We start from the raw sequence: 17,103 nt of genomic DNA, 5'->3' as shown, positions 1-17,103 counted from the left end.
TTAATTCAGACAGCTGGTGCCACCTCAGTAAATATTCGTCATGCTAATTATCACAAGCCGTCGTTTCTCACTCAAAACAATCGACACGTGTAGTCATGTAATTGGTGATTCTCTTAATAAGTCAATATACAGTGAGCTGAACCGGGGAAAATAGATCTTAAACAGCTCGTAACTCGAACCGAGAAAACAAGTCCAACCGGTAAAACAATAATAACAATAAAACAGAACACAAACACTCGTTGTTATCAGAGAGTGTGTGTTGTTTTTGTGAAATGAGATAGGAAAGTACGAAAAATATTGCGTGTTGAGTGGGCGAAGATTTTAATGCTTTTCCTATATATCTGAACGCAGATCGAGTACTGTACTGAACTCTATTGATCTGCATCACTCTCTGTCACAACATGGAAGCCTCTTCCGGCATGGTTGCTGGCTCCCACAATCGTAACGAGCTTGTTCGTATTCGTCACGATTCTGCCGACAGCGGGGTTAGTTTCTTACTTTCTCATTTCATTCTACTGATTTTTTCTTACTTACAACTTTAGATCAGATCTGGTTGGTTCGAGATTGCTATCAATTTTATCTTCAACTTTTTTTTTTTTTTTTTTATCAGAAATTGATTGATTCATGTTATAATTCAGATATCATAATATATAAGTTTATAATTTTAATGTAAAATTGTTTATGATATCTTACAGCCGAAACCATTGAAGAATTTGAATGGACAAGTCTGTCATATATGTGGTGAGGATGTTGGAACAACACCCACCGGTGATGTGTTTGTGGCTTGTAATGAATGTGGTTACCCTGTTTGTCGAGATTGTTATGAATATGAGCGAAAAGAAGGCAATAAATCTTGTCCTCAATGCAAAACTAGATACAAAAGGCTCAGAGGTTGGTTAATTAGTTTGTTAGTTACTTTTAATGTGTCTGATCTATTATTATGTGTCTTGATTTTGATTTTAAATGATGAATCTGGATCAGGGAGTCCTAGAGTGGATGGAGACGATGAAGAAGACGATGTTGATGATATCGAGAACGAGTTCAATTATCGACAAGGAAATAATAATAATAATAAGTCAAGGAGACAGTGGGATGATTCAGACAGATCAGCTTCATCTTCTAGACGCGAATATCAGCAACCTCCTCTTCTCACCAATGGCCAAACTGTAATCCTTTGATTCTATTAACTGTTTTAGGCTTTCTAAACATGTTTACATTTCTGAATCTTACTTTAGATTTTGTCTGCATATTGTCTTTATTTTTTATATCCTTGAGATGTAGTGAATAACAACCATAAAAAAGTGTTAAGATGAACTTTTTTTTTTTTTTTTTGGTCAAGTAGCCGAGTAACTAGAAATTCACCTCTTAAGGTGAACAAGTGGGGTATCCAAGGTTCAAACCCCAATCCTTGCATATATAATGCAATGTCCCTACCAATTCAGCTAAGCTCCCAGGGGCATATGAACTTTTTCTTTATTCTATGTATTTCATGTTTTTTATGTTCCTGTCTAGGAGTATATTTTACTGTGCATTACATGAAATTGTGCATACATTTTTTATTTATCTTTCACTGACAATTAGTATTGACAGATGTCTGGCGAGATCCCTACACCTGATAATCAATCTGTCCGAACTACTTCTGGTCCTTTGGGCCCATCTGAGAAAGCTCACTCACTTCCCTATATCGATCCAAGGCAACCAGGTATAGTGTAACTTGAATTTGTGCTATTTAGTTGTTAGATTATTGTGATTTTACAATTGACTGTATATTTGATATTACAGTTCCGGTGAGAATTGTGGATCCATCAAAGGACTTAAACTCATATGGTTTGGGAAACGTTGACTGGAAGGAAAGGGTTGAAGGTTGGAAGCTGAAGCACGAGAAAAATATGGTACAGATGACCGGTAGATATGCTGATGGGAAAAGCGGAGGAGGAGATATTGAAGGGACTGGTTCTAATGGAGAAGAACTTCAAATGTAAGCCACTTATTCTGTTTGGCTTGATGTTTAATGAACAGCTAATCATATGTGTGAGGTATCAGAGAGCATTCATTGTTTGTTTATGCTAGAGGCTCAATTTATTTTTCTACGGAAAGTGTTCAAAGCAATTTTTATCCTCCTTCTCATGGTTGTCAAGACTGCTATCTAAGCAATAGAGTGTATTGATCTTGTTACCTCTTCAAGAGTTGGATCACATTTGAAATCACAATTAATAAGATCAGATTGAGAATGGGATTTTTTAACCAAAAGGGACATTTTTTGGGTCATGATGTGACTCTGGTCATCTATTTGCATACTGAGGTGGTAGTAGGGCATCCTCAGCTGTACCTGTAGATGATGGAGAAAGTTGGATGGAGGAGATTAATGAAGATGGAGATGTTAATGTTATGGGAGGAAAGGGTTGAAGATGTTAGGGATTTTATCTAGAGTGTAGGCTTGGAGTATTTTTTTTTTGGGTGGACTTTTGGTTGTGTTATGTTTGAATTTTAGCAAACCTAATGTTATGTATGTTTCTCATTATGACTTGTTTTGGGTGTTGTGCTTACGAAATTTCTGTTGAGTTTACTTTAAATATTTACTCGGATTGAATTTCATTTCAAGTTAAAATGGCCCTTTGTTTCTGTTTTTGACAGGGTTGATGATGCTCGACAACCTATGAGTCGGATTGTACCTATTTCTTCATCTCAGCTGACCCCTTATCGTGTTGTCATCGTGTTCCGGCTGATAGTTCTTGGTTTCTTCTTGCAATATCGTGTAACTCACCCGGTAAAAGATGCTTACCCACTGTGGTTGACTTCAGTTATCTGTGAGATTTGGTTTGCATTTTCCTGGATTTTGGATCAGTTTCCAAAATGGTCTCCCATTAACCGTGAGACTTATCTGGAGAGGCTTGCCATAAGGTTTGGATTGCTATGTTTCCTTTACTGTTGGACTTGGCTTGGTTTAGCCATGATGCGACATTTTCTGTTCCACTAATCTTAGTTTGTCTTGTGTAGATATGATCGTGATGGAGAGCCATCACAGTTGGCTCCTGTTGACGTATTTGTCAGTACAGTGGACCCTCTCAAAGAGCCACCTATTGTAACTGCAAACACTGTTTTGTCTATACTTGCCGTTGATTACCCTGTCGACAAGGTTTCTTGCTATGTATCTGATGATGGTTCAGCTATGTTGAGTTTTGAAGCCTTATCTGAAACAGCCGAGTTTGCAAAGATGTGGGTGCCCTTTTGCAAAAAACACAGTATTGAGCCAAGAGCACCTGAATTTTATTTTCTTCAGAAGATTGATTACTTAAAGGACAAGGTTCAACCCTCTTTTGTTAAGGAGCGACGAGCAATGAAGGTTGTTTTTGAAGCATCATGTTTCCATTTCCAGTTCAATATTTATTTCTAGACATGTAGAAATATTAAATATGGATATTTGTGCTTAACAGAGACAATATGAAGAATTCAAAGTAAGGATCAATGCCTATGTGGCCAAAGCTCAGAAGATGCCAGAGGAAGGTTGGACAATGCAGGATGGAACTCCTTGGCCTGGAAATAATCCCAGGGATCATCCTGGAATGATTCAGGTATTACGATTTTCTCCACAATCCGCAGAACCGCCACCATTATTGTTATTTTCAGTTTAGTTATATTATTTTGTGGTATGCAGGTGTTTTTAGGTCATAGTGGAGGGCTTGATACAGATGGCAATGAACTTCCCAGGCTTGTTTATGTGTCTCGTGAAAAGCGACCAGGCTTCCAACATCACAAGAAGGCTGGAGCTATGAATGCTTTGGTTTGTCCTATTGAAACTTCTTATATTATGTGTTCCATGGCGTTGTCTGGTTTATTTTCCTTTTAATGGCTGTGTCCTGTCCCGTGTTTTGTTTTGTTCTCATTGAAAGATTATGTCAGAAAGCTGAATTTATATGAAAAATAACCTGCCAAGTGGTGCTGTGAGTCAACACAGTACAATTATAGGCAATGTTTAACAAATTTCTAAAGCTTCTTTAGGATGTGAATGATTGTGCTAGTCGATCAAACGATGGCTGTGCTTTTTATTTATCAGAAAGATAGGTTTCGAACATATCTAACCTTGGTTTATCTTGTGTGATGTAGATTCGAGTTTCTGCTGTCTTGACCAACGGTGCATATCTTTTGAATGTCGATTGTGATCATTATTTCAATAATAGCAAAGCTCTTAAGGAGGCTATGTGTTTCATGATGGATCCTGCTTACGGAAAGAAGACATGCTATGTTCAATTTCCGCAGAGATTTGATGGCATTGATTTGCACGATCGATATGCCAATCGCAATATTGTCTTCTTCGATGTAGGTCTTCATTATTCTTTTGTAATATTGCCAATTTGTAATTAAAAAATTATTTTCTTTTGGCCCTTTCAAAAGAAAGAAATATTTTATTTCCTTGCATTACACTCCAACTGCTTTCGCTAAACTTGAAAAACTTCATCTGCCAGATCAACTTGAAAGGCCAGGATGGTATTCAGGGCCCTGTCTATGTGGGAACTGGTTGCTGTTTCAATAGGCAAGCTTTGTATGGTTATGATCCTGTTTTGACTGAGGAAGATCTCGAACCTAACATTATTGTTAAGAGTTGTTGGGGTTCTAGAAAGAAAGGAAAGGGTGGGAATAAGAAGTACGGTGACAAGAAGAGGGGAGTTAAAAGAACTGAATCCACCATTCCTATATTTAATATGGAGGATATAGAGGAGGGTGTCGAAGGTAAGCTTTTATGAAAACATATCTCATTTAACTCCCTCATATACGGTTTTTCATGTGTTCAGAATTTAAAATGTTTACTTCATGCAAGAAAGTTGTTTGCTGTAACCTGGTTGTAGACATCCTTAGATTTGTCTAAAAAAATGATATCACAATGTCTTTTGGCAGGTTATGATGATGAAAGGTCACTACTAATGTCTCAGAAGAGCTTGGAGAAGCGTTTCGGACAGTCTCCAGTTTTTATTGCTGCCACATTCATGGAGCAAGGTGGCCTTCCACCTTCAACCAATTCTACAACTCTTCTTAAGGAAGCAATCCATGTTATCAGCTGTGGTTATGAAGACAAGACAGAATGGGGCAAAGAGGTGAGCATGTGTATTTACGTTGTGTTTTTTAATTCTCGTCCTTTGGTATAAAGAAATTATTCAATTCATATACACTGTCTGTCTAGAGAATATTGACACGTTCAATCAATCAAAATCATCAGATCATTAGATTTTTTTGACTCTAATCTTAACTACTTCTAAAGTCTCCTAGATATTGGTTCTGATTTGCTGACAGCATAAAACTTTTTAACACCCACAATGTATCAAAATTAAACTCTACGTTAAACTGATGAGTAGCTTGTTTAGCTATTAATCAACATTTTCTGACTTCCCCAGATTGGATGGATCTATGGTTCTGTGACTGAAGATATCCTGACTGGGTTTAAGATGCATGCACGTGGTTGGATTTCCGTCTATTGCATGCCACCTCGTCCAGCATTTAAGGGTTCTGCTCCCATCAATCTTTCAGACCGTCTCAATCAGGTGCTTCGGTGGGCCTTGGGTTCAATAGAGATCTTCCTTAGCAGGCATTGTCCTTTATGGTATGGCTACAATGGAAGGATGAGGCCTCTCATGAGGCTGGCTTATATCAACACAATTATCTACCCCTTTACCTCAATCCCATTGCTTGCGTACTGTGTGCTTCCTGCATTTTGTCTTCTCACAAACAAATTTATTATTCCCGAGGTAAATGATTTCTTCTCTCATTTCTGGCTGTTAACCTTCTAACTACTGATTCTGGATCTTGACATTTTGTTAATCTTATGCAGATAAGTAACTTTGCAAGCATGTGGTTTATTCTCCTCTTTACCTCCATTTTCACTACTTCAATTCTGGAGCTTAGGTGGAGTGGTGTTGGTATAGAAGACTGGTGGAGAAACGAGCAGTTTTGGGTTATCGGTGGAACATCTGCACATCTTTTCGCCGTGTTCCAAGGGCTTCTCAAAGTGCTTGCAGGGATTGACACAAATTTTACCGTTACATCAAAGGCAAATGACGAAGACGGGGACTTTGCCGAGCTATACGTGTTCAAATGGACATCACTTCTTATCCCTCCTACAACAGTACTTATTGTGAATTTGATAGGTATTGTGGCTGGTGTGTCTTTTGCCATAAACAGTGGTTACCAATCTTGGGGTCCACTATTTGGAAAGCTCTTCTTTGCTATATGGGTCATTGCTCATTTATACCCTTTCTTGAAGGGTCTTTTGGGGAAATCGAATCGCACACCAACTATTGTTATTGTCTGGGCCGTTCTCCTTGCTTCTATATTCTCTTTGTTGTGGGTGAGGATTGACCCCTTCATCTCTGATCCCAACAAATCATCATCCAATAGTCAGTGTGGTATCAACTGCTAGTTTATCTTGAAGATTCATTTTGTTTTATTATCTCCTTTTTGATTTAGAGACATCAAGGTTGCTCTAGTGTATATAAACAAGAATTCAGCATGGAGTTTGTCCTATTAATGCATGAAAAATAGGACGGGGATTAAGTTATAAACCTGCATAGCATTCTTGTTTCTATTGTTTATTTATTTACAAGTTTAAATTCTTTTGTCCACGTAATGTAAAATTTGTTTATGACAAGAATATAGTTAAAGCAAACAAGGTGCATTGTGATGATTGGTGGTTTTTTCTATTGTGAGCTAGTGTTGTCTCGCATGTGATGAACATTTTGATATAATGTCTTGATGATCAGAGTTGTGTTGGTGACAAAGATTAATGTTTTAATTTGCATGAATGTCTCTTTCTCATCTTTCAGAACCTTATCATGGACTCCTTTGTCATTTAAATATCAATTTTTATCTTGTTTTTAGTGGAAAAAGACACCTATAATACTGTAAATAAATCTTGTTTCTAAATGTATTTATTCAAAGAAAAAACTGTTTCTTTAGAAGCTTTCACAATTTTTTTTAACAAACAGCAGAACACTTGCAAAAAATTTGCTAGTAAATACAGATATGAAAAGAATATTGAAACAATTGTGTTGATGATTATCAGAAAAAAGACACAATTTGTGAGAGAATTACTCCAACGACAAAACCACTCTTTGAACAGTTTTTTACCTTTTCTTAGTTACCAAATCTGTGTCAAAACACACACACACACACACACGACAGATCAGGACATAACTTGCGAAAATTAATGAGCAGAAGATATCTTCAAAAGGGATCGGAAATAACTTCTGAACAGTATAAAAGGTGCGTTTTTGATATTTTGGGTGCCCTGTGGGCAACGTCGGGCTCTTAACAACAAATTTCATACTTAAATCTATCTTCTCATGTGTATTTATGAACTTGTACAATAATCTAGAGAGAAAAATTGGAAATACCTTGCTCAACAAAAATCAACTTCATAAAATATGATTGGTGAGTAGTCTACCGTCAATTTCCAAAAAGAACAGGATTACAAAGTAGATTTTGAACTTGAAGATGTATAGCCAAGACACAATGAAAAGCCTGGCAGCAACATAAATAAACAAAAAACCAACATTCCATTCTCAGAGGGGTTGAAAAAAAATCCAGTAAAACAAGAGAAACCAAAAATAAGTTAACCAAATGACGAATGTATCAAAAAAGTATGCAGCAGTTCCGCAACTTGGCATTGGTGGAAACAAAAACAATTGACTCAGCCTATTCCTCCTCGTCATTATCTATCAATATCTTCTTGCATGCTTCGTAACACATGAAAGAGATTCCAGCGGCTGGCACTAACTTCATGCAACTAGGTCCAAGCCCTCTATATAGACCCTGGATCCCTTCTTGTTCTAGTATGCTAACAAGGGCATGAACCACATTTTTGTAGACCTGTCTTCCACTGAGAGCTCCAACTTGCATATGCTTGCGAGCCACCTCAAGTGGAAAAGTTGCAGTACTTGAAATAGCACCAGCCGCTGAACCAATCAAAAGGGTTTCAAAGTTGCCGATCTTCTCTTGTTTGAAAATTTTCCGGTATGCTTTCCGCAGAGTGTCGTAGGCAAAGTAATTGGTAGCCGAATATGGAATAACTCCAATAAGACTAGGTGTCAGGCCTCTGTAAAGTTCTGCAGGGCCCTCTTCTTTAATTATTTTCACGAAAGCGTCAAGGAGACCATTGTAAACACCTCTCTGCAATATCACTAGTCAAGCTTAAGTTTCACCTTCTATTTTCAAATACGATGCTAAAACATTAATATGGAAAAGCAAACTTATGTATATAGGCCTTGTTTGGATAAACAGTTTAATTAAGCGCTTCTAGCATAAATACTTTATTTTAAAGTACCATATAAGTGCTTACTATAAGCTATTTCTATAACAAAAGATAAAATAAAGTCAAACTGTTTTCATATAAGCTATCTTGGAGAGATTAAAGAAATAAACTGAAAACAACTTATGGATATGTCATAAACTGTTTCTTGAAACTCTTCCATAAAGTCTCACAAGTTATGTCAGCAGATAGGTTCAAATAAGTCAATCCAAACAGATTCATTATATATACATACCTGGATAGTTAGTCTAGTCTTGAGTAGTTCAAGCGGATACGTGCATATAGTTGAACTGACTCCAGCACAGGCACCTGCAATCAACGATGCAGGAACTGAGAGTTTGGACTGCTCTCCAGGCTTTGCGGATAGGTTCTTGTTTACCGTATCATAAGCAAATAGCTGTAGAAATAGGCGAAAGTAAATTGAGATAAAGAATAACTACGATGTAGACTACAAATTCATTTATTATTGCCAGAGTAGATAATTAATGCTTTTCTCATTGGCTGACTATTATAAATTTAATTAGCAAGTTAACGTGCAGAAAATTTGAAGCACAGACTAAAAGAGACATACTTGCTCATTGACTTACCTGATGGGCCATTTATATATTTAAGACCCCCACCTAAAAAACAAGAAACAAGAACAAAACACTATCATATGAAAGTTCTCTAGCAATATAAATCTAAGAAACTTAAGCCCTAAAACCACTAAAGAATTAAAAGAGGGCCAGGGAAATGTAAGGCATGGAAATAAAACTTAAGAAGTAATTGAATTCTCAAAGCAATAAAACCAACTATCTGTCACGGAGAGCATTCAAAGAGGAAGGACCATGGCCAAAATATGCAAAATATCATCTAAAGCTAGTGTGTCACTAACACATACAGCTAAGGTGCATCCACCCTATATTTTATTTAAATGTATAACATGACCTAACTAACTCACTACTATTATAGTAAACAGTTGAAAGAAGACAATGACATGAAATAAATAATTGCACAAATTGTCAATGAGTAGATCTATTGATGAAAACAGCTGAAGGGTAATCTAGTGCAAGGGGCTTCCAACATAAGTAGAGAGGTTGTCTCCGTAAATGAACCCATTAATACAGAATTATAAAACAATATACCAGAATCAGGTTTGAAGGAAAATCAGCAAATGATGGCTTTTGCAGTTGCATATCATAGTAAATCAGCAAATGCTCAAAAACTCAATTTGTCTTTCTTAATAAAAGAACTTGTTTTTTTTTTTTTTTGTCAACATTGAAAGGGTTCAAAGACCCAGAAAATGAAACAGAAACTCAAGTCGGAGAAGCTATTCCCGCCAATTCTTCAAGCCGAATTTGACAGTCCCGTTGGTTAGTAGTTAGTACCTTTGAGTCAGAGAACTGAGCTAGCCAATCTAAAGTTCTATTTGCTCCTCTAAATAGCATGACAATTTGTCCATGGCTCTAGATAGATCACAAGGGTGGATATCATTGCACACATGTTCCTAGCAAAACCTGCTTAACTCCACAATTTTGTCCCAATACAGAAATTATACCGAGCATTGGTGCATTAAATCCATTTTGGCAATTCTAAAAAGTTCTAAAACGATAAGAATATTTGGGATATAAAGCTAGCTGTGACTGTCCTTGAAATCTTGGAAAATATGATATCATGGCTTCCCTACCCAATTAATAATCCCTAATCAAAATTGCAGTTAGTATATCATAGACTTTCGATATGGTGGACAGATCTTTAATCATGTAATCCAGCAACATTATCAAAACACCATTGAAAACAACCAAGTATCAAATGCTATCATTAAGGGATAAATAAAACAAAAGCATACGATGCATTACCTCAATGGCCTTGCTAGGAGCAACCCGAATGACATTAACAAGATTTCCCCTAAACAAACCCTTCCATCCATCAGTTTTCATAATATCCTGGAAAACCTCAGCAGTAGAATGACCACTACTTCCCACCATCAAATGAGTCCTAATAGTCTCCAAAGGTGCCACAGTGGTTCTAGAAATTGCACCAGCTATTGCTCCACTACACAACCTCCTAATAGAAGGATTCCTTATCTTAATCTTGAGCTTAAACCCACCATTTTTATTCTTCACCTTAACAACTTCTTCACCTTCCCCCTTCCCTGTAACACCATTAGGCTCGAATTTCAACAGTGATTGAATATACTTAACGTATAATTCACTGAAAGGAAATTTAGGGTCATCAACATTTTCAGGGGAATTAGAATCAGAAGGGTTTGGTTGTGGAACACCAAAACCTATTCCGACTTGACCAACACTAGCAAACAAACCACAAGGATAATAGTAATACTCATGAGATTGAGAAAATAAATTAGAAACAGAGAAAAACACATCTCTTTTGTCATCAAAAAGTTGGATTTTGTTCCTACCCATGAACAGAAAAAGAGGTTTTGAATGGTTATGTATGATAAAGGTATGCTCCTTTTCTCAGCACAAAGTGACTAGGTGAAAGTATTCATTATAAGACTAAGATGGAATGAAATGAAATTAATTGAATGCTAAGGTTTGTTTTTTGTGTGCGGAGGAGGAGGAGGAGGTATTTGCTCCCTTTTTGTGTAGTGTTTGCTGTGCCACCGAATCCATACCTTCTTTTTCATTTTTTTTAATCCCTTAATTAGTAATTAATTTATTAATTTTTTTTTTTTTTTTGAGAAGTTTGTTAAATAAAAATTAGAATTAGAATTTGATACTGTTTTCTTAAGGCAAGGATTTGATTCAATTCTATTTCTTCAACAAACAAAAAAAATTGATACAATTCTTACAAAAAAACTTTATGTTTGGGTGATTGACATTGTAAGAAAATCAAAGTGAACTCGAAGCTAAGTTCAACCAAGCACGTGCCGACATGTGTTTCATATATTCGTGTTTGACTTGAACTAAATCCCCACATTTTCATGAAGGAGATTGCATTTTAAAAATCACTTATTAAAAAAACTAAAACATAATAGTTTGTAATATAGTTTTTGTGTCATCTTTGAAATAAGTTTTATGTAAAAACAACTTTCATTGATAGATGATTACAGAGAAAATGAAAAACAGAGCAAATTGAATGCACTTTACATTTAATTTTTCTTTGGAAAAGATAATTTTTTGAAAAAACATAATTAAATATGATAAAAGTTGGTCTTTTTTGCTTATAATTTGGGACAGAAAAAATGAGTTTTTTTTTTTACTTATAATTTGAGACGGAGGGAGTACATGCAGTTCCCAACATTCTTGCCTTTTTCTCCTCTTCCATACCGATCATTTGACAATTTCAATGTATTCATTGGACAAATTTTCATAACAAATCTTAATCGGACTTCATTTGTGTATCATTAAGGCGAGAATGTTATACAATATTGACTAATTTAATAGTGAAATATAAATCAATTCAACTATTTTTTCTCTCTTACAATCTTTTATGTTTAAAAAAATTGTATTATCACGTGTCACAATTGAATTGACCAATATCATCTGACATTAATGTCACACAAGTGCAATCCATCTTAAAGAGTGTCCTAACTCCTAAGTGACATTAATTAACATTATTTTGAGGGACTTTGTAAGACCTTTAAATGGTAGTAATTTTTTTATAAAATTTTGTGTAATAATTAATACATTGATAATTAAAACATTTGACTTTGTTGTGGAATTTTTTTTATTTTAGAATCCTTAAAGAGTGTCCCGACAATCCTCGTTAGCAAGAGCTTCTTTAATGAAAATCTTTTACTTAACAACTACCTCAATCTATCAAGAACCCCAATTGAAAGAAGAAGAAAAATAGGTACATATCAGTACAACTGTATAACAACAACTCTATTTCATCAATAGCTAACGGGTATTGTTATCAAAATAAGAAATCTCGCCATCTCAAATTCATGTGATTTTTTTCAATTTTTTTCTTTCTTTCTAAATACACATAACACATCAGTAGACTTATTTAACGACTCTTTTTAATTTCCCACCATTGAAATCATTGAATCCTCAATAAGTACTTTCATTATAAAAAAATATATTGATGAGTCTTATTGTATACATGGAACTCATTTAACGACTTTTTAAATTTACTATCATCATAGATGCTCTTAGCATTGAGTTGCGTGACATATTAGAGAAGTTCTCACACCTTGTGAAGCTTTGATGGTTAGTAAGTAACAGGGCTGAAGAAGAAAAATGAGCATAATCACAACATAAGAATATAATGTGAAAAATTCTAAAATCGGTGAAAAATCATGACCGTTGTCTATAAAACCAAAGAATTTTACTATGTGAAATTTTTTACGACACAAAGACTTCTCTCACTCTCACTCCAATGCTCCGGTACAACCACACTATCACAATCACAAAGCAAATATTTAAACTAAGTTAGATATAAGTTAAAGTGCTACTGACTAATGCATCTAAAAACAAAGAACTTAGGTCTTTATATCTAACATTGGTCTTCCCCTTGCTTCATCACACTAAATGATGTGAGATTTCTTCAATAGCTATTATTTTTTAACCTCCTTCTTTATTTAAGAATTGACAATCAAACTCAACACTAACTACAAAGACAAGGAAAAACTGAAATTGAAATCAACAAACAGGCGCAGACTCACAAATTAAAATCAAAACTCACTTTCACTCAGCTCAAATCCTTGATTAAAAACTTTACAATACATTGAATATTGGCTAAAAAGAATACCACTAATTAGCCGTCGATAATGGAGCTCACGCATGAACAGGATCTTGCATGCTTTCTCATATTCCATTAAGATCCTGGTGGGTCATTTCTTTTGTTTGTTTATTTATAAGCTACAAAATCCCTTTCAAACTCGTGCAGCGCCGCACTCTTATTTCACATTGGAAACTAAATATATATGTGCTCTTCAGGAAGTATTAGCTTAATTTATAATATCCTACAAAAATTTGGATTACTACTTACTTGGCAGAGTCAAATGAAGGGATGTTAAAATTCCACAAAGTTCATCGACAAGTTTTTAAAATGAAATTATTAATTTTAATAGTGAACTTGATAACCACATGACGTGATTTCCATTCCTAAAAGTAACGATTAGTTTAAACTTTCAATTAAATCTTAAAAAAACATATACATTGTCGTGATAAACATGAAAATTAATACAGTAAGAGATATAAATTGAGAGTGTGCGCGCAGCATTGGATGTACCATCAAGCAAAAAATCATAGTTTGCGTATCATAGCTCAAAAACAAATAATGAGGTCATTTATGCTTGTAATAATTTCAAGCCTATTGTTCAAACAAATGAGCATTATTCTTGCAGATGTTGGTACTGCTTCTTCTTATGGTCCTCCATATATACGTGAGTAGACCATTTATTCATTCAATATTTCTTACTCCTAAGTATATATATATATATATATATATATGATATATCATATTATAGAACAATGTTTGATTGTGCAGCTACAGCTTGTGATGGGAATAGGAGACAGCAGTTTCCACCAGGAAATATATTTGTGGCAGTGAATGAAGGGTTGTGGGATAACGGGGCAGCATGTGGAAGGAGATACAGAGTAAGGTGTGTGAGTGGAATCAACAAGCCATGCAAAGGTGGTAGCAGTATTGATGTTAAAGTTGTTGATTCTATTACTTGTACAAAATCCTCATGCCCCCACACTTTCCACATGTCAACTGAAGCATTTGCAGCTATCTCACGTTTCCCTAATGCAAATATCAATGTTGAATACATTCAGTAAGTTTATACATATATATTAATAACTATTAATTCTTCTTTTTTTACGATTATTCAACCTTATGGTCTAATTAACCTAATCTTGTTCATACAGGATATGATATTCCATCGAGTGGTCATTGCTGAATTTTGTAGAAATTACTGCAAAGGTCATTAATGTGTAACACAAATATATGGAAATGATTGAATTAATACACGATATATAAATATAGAGCTTGTAGTATATACATTGTTGTTGTTTAATAGTGAGAAAGATTTTGCTTCTCCTAGTAGAAGCTTTATGTAAAACATCCATGCATTGCCTATGGCAAATTAGCAATAATTAACAACAGTTGTTACAATATTTGAAAATGGAATTGAACATAAGCAACAAGAATCTAAAACTGGTGAACCAATTAAGTGTACGTTTTGATGAATATATTGAATTGATTAACATCAAATTGCGTATAATGTTCTTTTTTTTTTCAAATAAAAAACTCTGTATTCAGCTCAAAAACCGACTAATTTGAAAATCAATCTCCTAAGTCATATCCACTAGCGAGGACCCAATTGAATGCTGAGCTCTATATGGACTGACCCAACATAAAAATTGTTGACACCTGCAGAGTTTAAACCTAAGATCTAAAAAGAAGCACATTCTTAGTTCTCAAGCCCTCACGATCAAGTCAAACCAGGGTTTAATAGCTTTTGCACACAATCATAGATCACTTGCCAGTTGCCGGATTTGATTCATTAAAGCTTTACGAGGAAAACAGAAATATTACTCAAGATAATGAATTTTGACCATGAATTAATCTATGAGTGGTCACACACGATAAGGCTTAAACCTCTCCACTCAATCAACCCCATTTTTAAAAAGGTTTTGACCAATTATTATATATTCACTATGAGGAGTGCCGAGTGGATATTAATTACTTAAATGTAAACTTCAGTTCAATATGCAATAATATGGTGTATGGATACATATCACATCATACATCCACCACTAATTTGATCATCTAGCAGGCATAATAAATTGAGAATATTTATATATTAAGAACGCCAATTAGCACACGAGGAGAAAGTGGTTGGAGAACTCATCAACTTAGAAGGGCTGCCATTAGGCATGACAACAAAACCCATACCCGTGGTTATCCGCCCGAACCAAATCCAATTTGACGGGTTTTCCCCGTTTTGACTGGGTTTGGGTATGGGTATGGGTTTTCCCCGATCTCAAAACACGGGTATGGGACGGGTAACGAGTATATAGGTACCCACCTCGAACCCATACTCAAACCCGTCCCAAATGTAAAAAATTACTTTATATTGATATGTTATGTTATTTTGTTTGATGATTGTCATGTTAATAAAAACTACCATTGATATTTAAAGGATCAACTAAATCATTTTGTCTAACAAATGTGAAAGTGAGCTTATTGTTGGATAATGTATTACAACGTTGCTCTAAGGGATGCAAAAACACTTCTATTTTTTATTAAAAAAATTATTTAATGCGGGGACGGGGATGGGGCGTGGATACCCGAACCCTTCGGGGACGGGGATGAAATTCAATTTCTCATCCCCGTTAGATATGAGTAGGGTAACGGGTAAGTACATGAGAATCAGGTATGGGGACGGGGAAGGTAAAACCCGTCCCCACTCCGCCCCATTGCCATGCCTAGCTGCCATACTGCTTATATTTAAAACATATAGTTATATTATGTAGTTAGAGGCACGTGTTGATAGTTATTAAGTCATGCAAGAATTTAATTAATTGACCTCATACGATATAAAAATTCAGAATTTATCTCTTCAAATGGGCAAGAGATGCTAGTATACCTTAGAGCATCCACAACGGTGGAGAGAGAGGTGGTTACGAAAGCACTCTCTCTTCAATTTGTACGAGACAAGTTTATTAAATTGTATAAAAAATTAATAAACTTTATTGACATACAATAACATTGAGTTATTAATAGGATTCATTTAATAATTTTTAACTTTGCTGAGATGATGTTTAAAATTATTAATATGACTCATGACTTATTTAGTATATGACTCAATTAAGCACCTAATAGAGGACTATATTGTAAATGGTCTTTCAACTCATATTTTAAGAACTTTATAGTGTTTTATTTTATGCTTAATAGCAGTTTTGACCCCTTAAGTATCAGAAAGTTGCGATTTTAGTCCCCTAACAAAATAAAATACAATTCAGCCACATGTGTAATTTTTATTTTTATTTTAAATTATCAAAAAAATAAAAAATATTAGAGTTGTCAATCAGCTCATTTGTAGAAATTCTAACACTGTGTAAATCTCCTTGTCTCTCTGCTTTCTTGATCAGAGTTGGCAATCCTTCCACACATGAAATAAACAAGTATGGTGAGAGTGGTTCACCTTTACGAAGACAACTGCCTAGGACAACATGTCATGCTGCACCACCGTTGACAAATAATGACTAATCAACGGTTTCCACACATAGTACGATCCATTTAACTCATTGCTCCAAAAAGCCCATCTTGATCATGATATCTCTAAGTTAATCTCAATCAATGTGATCATATGCTTTGCTAATATATAACTTGAGAGTGAGACATAATTTTTCCCTTTCGTCTTGGTCTTCATATAGTGGACAATTTCGATGGTTGTCATAACATTATCAAGAATAGATCTTTCGGAAACAAACGTTGACTGGTTATCTAACATACATTTGTCAAGAACGAGTTTTAACCAGTTTGTGATAACTTTGGCCACCACTTTGTACAGTACATTGCACGGTGCAATAGGACACCAATTTCGCATAGACTCTTGTTGAAATGAGTGTGATGTTGGTTGCATTAAGTCTTGGTGGAAACACACCTTGAGCATCGTGTTTGATAGACTTTTGTACCACACATGTTTCAAAGTCGATTATTGTGAGATGGATGGAATAATAATATTACACTCGTTTCTAAATATAGGATTTGCTTAGCACTTTTTTTGTACATTTTTATTCGTCTTCGTCAAATTTAATTATACACTTTTTAACCAAAATATCCCTACTTACTTTAACTTTTTCCGTAAAAAGTCATAAATAGAGTGATGGGCAAGATAAATTAGG

General features: G+C 35.1%; 3 protein-coding genes across 3 annotated transcripts; 2 read left to right on the top strand and 1 right to left on the bottom strand.

Annotated features, from left to right (window-relative positions):
- Positions 1 to 401: 401 nt before the first annotated feature.
- Positions 402 to 6,791, top strand: LOC11426766 (cellulose synthase A catalytic subunit 1 [UDP-forming]). Its single transcript, XM_003603371.4, has 14 exons — positions 402 to 485; positions 696 to 891; positions 982 to 1,166; positions 1,591 to 1,702; positions 1,783 to 1,978; positions 2,635 to 2,901; positions 2,998 to 3,343; positions 3,435 to 3,572; positions 3,656 to 3,781; positions 4,105 to 4,317; positions 4,464 to 4,728; positions 4,894 to 5,090; positions 5,388 to 5,738; positions 5,822 to 6,791. The coding sequence occupies exons 1-14, from the start codon at positions 402 to 404 to the stop codon at positions 6,407 to 6,409; spliced, it is 3,264 nt and encodes a 1,087-aa protein (XP_003603419.1). The 3' UTR covers positions 6,410 to 6,791.
- A 588-nt stretch (positions 6,792 to 7,379) lies between these two features.
- Positions 7,380 to 10,895, bottom strand: LOC11436059 (adenine nucleotide transporter BT1, chloroplastic/mitochondrial). The gene is made up of 3 exons (XM_003603370.4): positions 10,135 to 10,895; positions 8,532 to 8,693; positions 7,380 to 8,157 (listed from the first exon to the last, which is right to left on the bottom strand). Exons 1-3 carry the CDS (start codon positions 10,699 to 10,701, stop codon positions 7,684 to 7,686), a joined length of 1,203 nt encoding a protein of 400 aa, XP_003603418.1. The 5' UTR covers positions 10,702 to 10,895; the 3' UTR covers positions 7,380 to 7,683.
- Positions 10,896 to 13,472: 2,577 nt separating this feature from the next.
- Positions 13,473 to 14,367, top strand: LOC11436058 (EG45-like domain containing protein). Its single transcript, XM_003603369.4, has 3 exons — positions 13,473 to 13,631; positions 13,736 to 14,024; positions 14,119 to 14,367. The coding sequence occupies exons 1-3, from the start codon at positions 13,526 to 13,528 to the stop codon at positions 14,123 to 14,125; spliced, it is 402 nt and encodes a 133-aa protein (XP_003603417.2). The 5' UTR covers positions 13,473 to 13,525; the 3' UTR covers positions 14,126 to 14,367.
- Positions 14,368 to 17,103: the final 2,736 nt, after the last annotated feature.

The sequence above is a fragment of the Medicago truncatula genome, chromosome 3, assembly GCF_003473485.1.
Source record: "Medicago truncatula cultivar Jemalong A17 chromosome 3, MtrunA17r5.0-ANR, whole genome shotgun sequence".
In the NCBI taxonomy this organism is placed as follows: domain Eukaryota; kingdom Viridiplantae; phylum Streptophyta; class Magnoliopsida; order Fabales; family Fabaceae; genus Medicago; species Medicago truncatula.
The sequence above is the reverse complement of the archived record's forward strand: the minus strand, read 5'-3'. Positions and strand labels throughout refer to the sequence as shown.

What these genes read in the sequence shown, in the direction of transcription:
- LOC11436059 (XM_003603370.4), bottom strand. Translation starts at nt 10,701, where the DNA reads ATGGGTAGGAACAAAATCCAACTTTTTGATGACAAAAGAGATGTGTTT. An exon ending in CTCCTAGCAAGGCCATTGAG is followed by an intron (nt 8,694 to 10,134) that starts GTAATGCATCGT and finishes CTATTTCTACAG; the next exon opens with CTATTTGCTTATGATACGGT. An exon ending in AGACTAGACTAACTATCCAG is followed by an intron (nt 8,158 to 8,531) that starts GTATGTATATAT and finishes GTGATATTGCAG; the next exon opens with AGAGGTGTTTACAATGGTCT.
- LOC11426766 (XM_003603371.4), top strand. Translation starts at nt 402, where the DNA reads ATGGAAGCCTCTTCCGGCATGGTTGCTGGCTCCCACAATCGTAACGAG. An exon ending in AATGGAGAAGAACTTCAAAT is followed by an intron (nt 1,979 to 2,634) that starts GTAAGCCACTTA and finishes TGTTTTTGACAG; the next exon opens with GGTTGATGATGCTCGACAAC. An exon ending in AGACAGAATGGGGCAAAGAG is followed by an intron (nt 5,091 to 5,387) that starts GTGAGCATGTGT and finishes TGACTTCCCCAG; the next exon opens with ATTGGATGGATCTATGGTTC.
- LOC11436058 (XM_003603369.4), top strand. Translation starts at nt 13,526, where the DNA reads ATGAGGTCATTTATGCTTGTAATAATTTCAAGCCTATTGTTCAAACAA. An exon ending in TTATGGTCCTCCATATATAC is followed by an intron (nt 13,632 to 13,735) that starts GTGAGTAGACCA and finishes TTGATTGTGCAG; the next exon opens with CTACAGCTTGTGATGGGAAT.